We start from the raw sequence: 9,018 nt of genomic DNA, 5'->3' as shown, positions 1-9,018 counted from the left end.
TGGGTTGAGATGTTTCTTCAAGGTCTGAAGAAGGGTCCGACCCAAAAGATTGCCTATCCATGTTCTCTCAAGATGATGCCTGACCCGCTGAGTTACTCCAGCATTTTGCGACTTTTTTTGGTATAAATCAACATCTACTGTTCCTTGTTATTACATTGAGTGCAAGAGTAATGTTATGTTGTAGTAGTACAAAACATTGTGTACAATTCTGGTTCCCACTTCAGGAACAGTGTGGTAGCAATCGAGAGAGTGCAGAAGAGTTTCGACAGGATGTTGCCTGGAAAGGAGAGCTGCAGTTAAAAGGAGAGATTGAATAAACTGAAATTGTTCTCCCTGTAAAATTATTTTATAAACCTTAGATTTATAATGTCATTAAAAGGCATAGATAGATGGGTGTTCTGAATTTTATTTATCCCTAGGGCAGGGGAGGCAAGAACTTGAGGAAGGGTTCTGAAGAAGGGTTTTTGCCCGAAACGTTGCCTTTTTCATTCGCTCCATAGATGCTGCTGCACCCGCTGAGTTTCTCCAGCTTTTTTGTGAAGAACTTGAGGACGCAGGTTTAATATGGACAGAAGAAATTTAAAGGAGATCTGTGGAGTAAGGTTTTCACACAGAGGGTGATTGTCATCTGAAACAAATGGCCAGAAGTGGCAGAAGCAGGTACAATTATATTGTTTAAAAGGCATTTGGATCAGGACTTAAGGCGTAGAGCGATAGAGGCATAATGCAGGCAAATGGGATTAATGTGTCTTGGTTGGACGAGTTAAGTTGAAAGAGCCCTGTTTCTCTGCTGTATTTACCATGATTCTATGAATCAAAACAATGGATGATTTAAACAAAATACTTTATTGCTCAAAACCAATTTAATTTCAAATTTAATGTTAATTTCAAAAATATGATTTATACTCTCTATATAAAAACTGAACACAATTTTAAATCCATATTTATAAAACAATGACATAATTTGGCTCTGTATTAGCACCCCTAGCTGAATGACACAAATCATGATAAATGACAACAAGTAGAGTTTATAATACATTTGTTGCCAGAATAAATGCACACATTTAAAATCAAATTGATTTGATTATCTACTATACATAGAAAATTGTGTACTAGATACTGATTGCCCTTCTCTCAAATGCTTTTATCTTAATATTTACCACAGCAAAAAGGTCAGTTTTATTTTTACTCTAAATGGTTTGTTTTACAAACGGTTTGTTATCTTTGAGAAGGCTTTTAAATGAGTAACTGAGCTCGAGTACGGTATTATCTTATTACCACTGGAATGTTATACACCCTGTTTATAAGACCTGGCTTTGTCAGTAGTTTAGTGCCACAGAATATGTACAAACATCTCAGTATATTTTAAGGATTTTAAAGACACCATAAGGACACTATGGAATCCTTTATTCCAAACATTACATATTTTTATAATCTGTAGCACAAAAATAATTAAAATTACTGATCATGGAATGTATAACCTTTCCCAATTTATTAAATATAAGGCAACATAAAACAATTAAATGCTTATTTTATGCTTGGCAGTTGTACAGATTTTTGTAACCAAGGGAAATAAAAAAAGTACATTTCTTCACCATCTGACATAGGAGACAATAGAAAATAACTGTTTTATCATGAGGCATCTAATTATTTTGAAGCAAGTGAAAGCTGCCTTTTTATTCATAATTTGTAAATTACTGAAAGCATCCAACGACTACTTTTACCTAAATGTTTCATATATTGTATAAAGCATTTAATCTCCGACTAAAATGTGCACCTGTAAACCAAACATAAATCATCAAGATTTACCCATTGCTAATACAATGCAAAGAAGTCTGGTTACAGTTGAGTATTGCACTGATATTAATCAGGACACCTGCTATGGTACTATAGTAGCATGCAAAAATTCAAGCTAATATATAATGTTATATAAACTGGTTAGACTCCTTGGATGCTGTCAGGGAGGACAGGCTGAAGAGGAATATAAACATAATCCCAAATGCATCAACCATTAGCATAATAGAGAAAAAGGGAAAAGCTGTCACTTATTACAATCTCTGAATTTTATAAGGCGGCAATTTACAGCTAATAAAATAATTTTGAAGTGTCTCACTTCAACAAAAGCATCAGCCTTTATCTCATTCCCTCACACACATTCCCATGAGAGATTCCGTTAATAATCTGGACTGATTATTAGTGCTGCATTACGGGAAGTCCATCAATTGAAGATTTGCTAAACTTAGAACATCCAATGCATGACCGTAGCACTTTTTGGACACAACACGAGTTCTTCTTGTGTCCTGACACAAGGAGCAGGAGGAGGGCATCCATCATCTGGAACCTCATTCATCATCTAATAAGATTATATTTGCCCTCATCCCTCGAGTCAACTTGTTACTCCATCCCCACAGCCTCTTAACACATTCGTGTTCAAAAATATATACATTTCAGCTTCGCATTTACTCACAAAGCATATACATAACTCTCTGAGACAGAGAATTCTAAACAGTTAGAACAATCAACAAGAACATATTTCTTCATGTCTTGGTGCTCTATAGGTAACATGTTTTCCTAATACTACACTCTGCAGCTGAAGCAAACAATCCCCATCTTCTCCACTATCAATGGAGAAGGTGTTGATTCTCAAACTCTCGTGAGAACTGGTCCGTCTCAATCATTGTCTCCTCTAAGGAGAAGCACATTTCCCAGGAATCAATTTAGTGTATCAATGTCATACAAACTTTGAAACAGATCAATTCTACTTCAGGAACAGAGACTACAATTAAACAATATTCTCTTCTTGGGATCTCACCAGGACCTAGGCCAATCTCAGCAAGACTTCCACATTTTTATGCTCTTTCTCATATACAACAAAGGACACCATTCATCACTCAATTACCTTCCTCAAAAATAATTGAATAACATTGAATAATTTATTCAGCCAAATTATTTTTATATTTTTGTTAATAAAAGGAGTTGGATAGATTTTAAGAAGAAATTTGAAGCAATGAAATCCAGGTGGCAAAAAGCCCTCCCCAGTTTACTGGTAGAAATTAAATGTTTCCTTGTATCAACAAGCAGAAACCATTTTACTGGCACGTGATGTGGACTCCATTGCAGTTGCAATGTCGTGCAACTGCTACGATTAAATTAGTGAGTAAGGGAGTTAGCCCTGATAATATTATGGATTCTTACAAGAAATGCAAAGGCGCTCTCCTCCCAATGCCTGATATTTGTGTGATGTGAATATCACTTGCCCACCATTGAATCCTAGCCTGGACATTACCCAGACCACACTGCATGTGGACATAAACACCTTATTATCTAATTAATCATGAATGGAGCTTAATGCTGCACAATCATCAGTGAACAATCCACATATGACCTTTCAATGGAGGGAAGTGGTTTAAAATAGTTGGGTGGAAATCACTACCCTGATGAAGATAATGTCTGGCAGTTGAGATGATTGGCCTCCAACAACTAGAATCACATGCTTTACACTAGTTATGTTTTTAGCCACTCAAATTCCCCAAATCCCCACTAATTCCAATTCAAAACATCAGGTTGCTGTTCATCGATAACAGCCCTTCAAAATCGTACTTAGCCACACATGGTGTGAGGTGCAGATCAGTTGAGGGGATGGGAGGCACTAGCAAAATAATTTATCTATCCTTCCAACTCCCACTGCAATATATCTTGCCAGTATCCTGAGGTAGGGAGCCCTAAATTCCACTGGAATTTGGTATTAGACTCAGATTATTCAAAAGACATGTTGACAAATATATGGATAGGGGTTAGAGGGATCTGGGCCAAATGGAACTAGCCTAGTATGGTAGCTTGGTCAGCATTGATGAGTTGGGCCACCAGGCCAATTTCTATGTTGTATAGGTCCATGAGCCTATGACTAATAACTCCTGGTGAAATAACATTTTCATTGAGGCTTCTTTGTTTTATTTAAGTTAATGTGGAACTCTTTATTCACCCTACAAGTTGCCCTTAGTACAGTTTGAATTTATTTATTGGTTTTCACTTAATAGCACATTTTTACAAGAGGAGCAGTTATTAAACATCCACAGAGATAGTCAGGTTAATTGAGTCTCTCAAAGCACCACCTGTGAGTGCTTTAACATCCAACATATGTAAAGTAATGGAAAAAATGGTAAATGAAAGGTTAACATCTTATGTAGAAAATAAAGGATATTTATATAATTACCAGAGTGGTTTTAGGAAGGGGAGAAACACCATGGATCCAGCTATATGTTTAGAACATGAAATTAGGAGAGCACAAATTAACAGAGAAAGTGTAGTAGCTGTATTTTTTGATATTGAGAAAGCATATGATATGATGTGGGGAGAATGGTTATTAGTGAAACTAGGCAAGTTGGGGATTAAAGGTCGTATATTTAAATGGATTAAGGATTTTTTATTTGGGAGGTCAATACAAGTGCGAGTTGGAAATCAATACTCAGGAACATTAGATATTGAAAATGGAACACCTCAAGGGAGCATAATAAGTCCTTTACTATTTTTAGTAATGATAAATGATGTATATGAAGAAATTGTAAATGAAATGGGAGTTACACTGTTTGCGGATGATGGGGCAATCTGGAAAAGGGGGAGAAATGTGAAGTTTATTGTGCAGAAACTACAGAGGGCTATAATAAAGGTACAAGAGTGGTCATATAAATGGGGATTCAAATTTTCTGTGGAAAAAACAAAGATAATGTTTTTTACTAGGAAGAAAATTGGTAGTGAGGTAAAACTAAAATTATATAACCAGGAATTGGAGAGAGTAAAATACTATAAATTTTTAGGTTTATGGTTTGATGAGAGGATTACATGGATGGTTCATATTCAGAAAGTAGTGGACAAATGTAAGAAGATACTTAATGTAATGAGATGTTTAGTTGGATGTGATTGGGGGGCAGATAGAACAGCTTTGAAGGCTATATACACTGGGTTAATTAGATCTGTGTTAGATTATGGTTGTGTGGTGTATGGGTCCGCATCAAGTACTTCTCTTAAGAAAATAGACAACATTCAATATCAGGCATTGAGAATATGTACAGGTGCAATAAAAACAACTCCAACCGCAGCATTACAGGTTGAAATGGGGGAGATGCCTCTAGAGATGAGAAGGATACAGCTTTCATTGAATTACTGGATTAACCTACAGGGCCACAGTCAAGAACACCCAGCACAAGTTACTGTCAAACCATGCTGGGAAAAGGAGAGAAGGGAAACAAAAAGTTTTGGATGGACAGTGACCCAGAGAGCATTACAAATCAGCATAGCACAATTAAATGTGGTTCCAACGGTTCCATTACCTTCAATTCCACCTTGGATACTTCCAGATGCAACAGTAGACTTTACAATATTAGAACAGAAAAACAAGGATAAACAACGTATGTATAATTCATTCATCATACAGGAATACATTGACAGATACTACAGCTATGTCCAAATTTATACAGATGCATCAAAAGATTCAGTAGATAAAGTAGGAGTAGCATTTATTGTACCAGAATTTCACATCAAAGTAGGGAAGAGGATCAATAATGAGGTCTCAGTATACACAGGTGAAATGATTGCAATATTGTTAGCGGTACAGTGGGTCGAGGATACCAGGCCTTTAAGGGCAGTTATTTGTTCAGATTCAAGTTTAGCAATAAAGAGTTTACAGCACAGCCATTCAGACAGTAGACCAGACATTTTGATTGAAATACAACAAACACTATTCAGAATTCAAATGATGGGGCTTAGTCATATTTTTATGGGTACCAGCACACATTGGCATTAGAGGAAACAAAATGGCAGATAAGGTAGCAAAAGAGGTAACAAAAAGAAGTAAGATTGATTTAAGTATTAACATAGGTAAAACTGAAATTAAAGACATTATTAAGCAAAGACTGAAGGAAAGATGGCAAAAGCAATGGGAGGAAGAGCGGAAAGGACGGTGGTTCTACAAGAAATGAGATGTGCAGGAAAAAACAGAAAAGAGGAGACAGTAATTTCAAGAATCAGATTTGGACACACTGGTCTGAACATTACACTTTTTATAATAGGCAAGCATAATATAGGCAGATGTGAATATTGTGGGCAAGAAGAGACAATAGAGCATGTCATTATACATTGTGAGAGGTATGAGGAAGAAAGAAGACAAATGAGTGAACGATTCAGAAAAGAAAAAGTACAATTTGATTTAATAGATATTTTACAAAAGAATTCATATAAGTCCTATCAAATCCTAATGCTTTTTCTCAGGGTAACCAATTTGTTTGGAAAGATATAGGTTATTAGTATATGAGTTATAATGTTATTTGATCCACACTCCATACCAGTTGGTGGCGGTAATGCACTAAAAGGTTGTTTGCCAACCGCCAAAAAAAACTACGAAGTAGAAGAAGAAGAAGAAGAAGAAGAACCTGTGAGTGCTTGAGTCTGCCTTTAGGAGCAATGAACAGATTATTTTTTGGGTGATCAGAGATAACGTGTATCCCAGAATTTGTTCCTCTTTCACATGTGCCCTCTCTCTACATCCGTTTACTCCTTCAAAAATAACATTCCTTGTTGACTAACTATAAATTAATTCAGTAAAAGTGGCACATTGGGTACATTCATATATTTAAAATGCAGTGCTGCGTAGGAAATGGAGTGGACGAATGGTTACAGATACCAAAAAAAAGAGAAAGAAAAGAAACATCGATCAATTAATTATTTATATAATATTATTTTGTGGGTTTTACTTTTTGTTTCCTAATGTAAATGTTTCTCGTTTAAACCAAAATGTGTGTCTTCAGGAAAGGTTTAGGTTTGCAACATGTTGGAAATATCAAATTATATGATCAATAGATTTTCAAAAAAAGTAAAAGATTTTGTTGCTACAAAGTTTGCACATAACAATCAGCACAAACATGTTAAGTCAATATAAACCCATATAATTTTAAATTCAGTCAATGCCTCCACAGAGTCTTGATAATGTAATCATTCGCAGGTAATGGGGATATTATAATGCCTGTCGTCTTCAGTCAGAATAAGAATTTCATGCCATTCCCTCTGGCAGTCCTGAGGATAACACGTCACATATTCTTCAGAACCATGTTTGTAGAGTCTGAAGGTTCTGATCTTCAATTGAAATGTGCATCCAAGGAGAAACATTTCAATCTAGAAATAAATAAATAGAGGGAAACAATAATTTCAACTGTCAAATATGTTTTTGTCTCAAGATAAATAAAATATAAACAGATGAAATGTCACCATTTTGTCCTGGAATTTTTCTCACCTCAAAGCACTGTCTATTTGTCGTGTTCTTTCCAACCTTCATCTATTCCTTGCCATTGTCATCAAACTTTAGAGTCAGAGCACACATGAACTGATAGGCTACCACAAAAATTCTGAGCACTTTGAAACTGACAAAAGGAAATGGAAAAGTAGGAATGGGAGAAGTGTGGTGATGAGTAGAATTAATCTTGGCATTCTACTCAAAAATATAAATCCAAATTATAGCAAAGAACAGAGAATGGTAAATAACAGGAGCAGGCCCTTCAGCCCAGTGTCTGTGCCAAACTAATGTCAAAGTAAACCAACCCCATCTGCCTGCACCTGATCTATATCCTTCCATTCCCTTCATAATTTTATTAACTTCTACAGGTCTCTCCTCAACCTCCAATGCTCCAGAGAAAACAATTCAAGTTTGTGCAAACTCTCCTTATACCTAATAGACTCTAATCCAGGCAGCATCCTGGTAAACCTCATTTGTACTCTCTCCAAAGTTTCCACATCCTTCCATAATGGGGCAACCAGAACGACACACAATCCTTCCAATGCAGTCTCACCAAAGTTTTGTACAGAGAAAGCAATGTTAGAATGGTCTCAATTGCCATAATTGGATCCATAGGTAAAACATTATCTGGAGATATTAATCCACATCTATGAACTAGTGATTTAAAAAGCTGGTTCAGCAAACACAATAATTCTGGATGCATAACATTTTATATATTAATTCAGAAACATCACTGACAAAGCTGGCATTTATTGCCCATTAATTGCATCTAAATAAAAGTAGTCAGATAAAGACGATTTCTTCCCTGAAGGACATGAGCGAAACAAAACAAAAAAATTACTGGAGGAACTCAGAGTCAGGCAGCATCTGTGGAGGGAATGGCCAGACTACCTTTCAGATTGGCACCCTTCAGACTGATGGAGTAGGTAGGAGAAGGCTGGAAAAGACAGGTAAAATGGGGTGGGATGGTTGGCAGGTAAGTGGAGTAGATTACAGGCTAGAAGTGAAAAGGAGACGCAAGAATGTCAGATGAGAGAAGAGGAAGAGCGAAATATAAATGCAGTGGGAGGGATATGAGTGAAATGGTACAGAGAGTGAGGGGAAAGATATTGGCTTGCTGGGCTTGTTTTCCCTGCAGTAAAGCAGACTGAAGAGGTAACTTGATAGAAGTATATAAGATGAGAGGCATTTGTTTTCTCCATGGTAGGGATATTAAAAACTAGAGGGCATAGTTTAAAGCTGAGGTTGGACATCGAAAAGGTACATATTTTTGTTACACACAGTGTGGTTGATTTCTGGAATGGTGTGGTAGAATCTAATACAATTAGTACATTTAAGAGTCACATACACAGATATCTAAATAGGCAAAACATAGAGGATACGATCCTGATGCTGGAAAATTGGATTAGCAAAGTTGGGCACAATGGTTGCCATGGTTCAGATCAGCCATTCCTGTGTTGTAACTCTATGACCAATGCAGGTATTGACAGAGGGAATCTTAATAAAGTGGGAGTTGAAAGCAAGTTTAGTAAAGATACAGCGAGGAAACTTCACTGAGTCTGTGCCCATCACCCGTACACTAGTTCTATGTTTTGCATAGCACCAGTTTTGCATCCTGCACGCTAGGGGCAATTTACAAAAGCAAATTAACCTACAAACATGCAAGTCTTTGAAATGTGGGAGGAAACAGGAGCACCGAGAGAAAACCCATGAGGTCACAAAGTGAATGTACAGAC

At 36.5% G+C, this 9,018-nt stretch overlaps 1 protein-coding gene across 1 annotated transcript in view; it reads right to left on the bottom strand.

Annotated features, from left to right (window-relative positions):
- Window positions 1-827: 827 nt before the first annotated feature.
- The window catches only part of otulinl (OTU deubiquitinase with linear linkage specificity like), a 47,250-nt gene continuing 39,059 nt past the window's right edge, over window positions 828-9,018 (bottom strand). The window contains exons 8-9 of the mRNA XM_033048465.1: window positions 6,426-7,164; window positions 828-4,112 (exon numbers count right to left, since the gene is read on the bottom strand). Of these exons, the coding sequence (XP_032904356.1) occupies window positions 6,985-7,164 (180 nt within the window). The 3' untranslated portion in view covers window positions 828-4,112; window positions 6,426-6,984. The remainder of the gene's footprint in view (window positions 4,113-6,425; window positions 7,165-9,018) is intronic.

This window comes from Amblyraja radiata, chromosome 2 (genome assembly GCF_010909765.2).
Source record: "Amblyraja radiata isolate CabotCenter1 chromosome 2, sAmbRad1.1.pri, whole genome shotgun sequence".
In the NCBI taxonomy this organism is placed as follows: domain Eukaryota; kingdom Metazoa; phylum Chordata; class Chondrichthyes; order Rajiformes; family Rajidae; genus Amblyraja; species Amblyraja radiata.
This window is presented reverse-complemented; position numbering and strand designations above follow the sequence as displayed.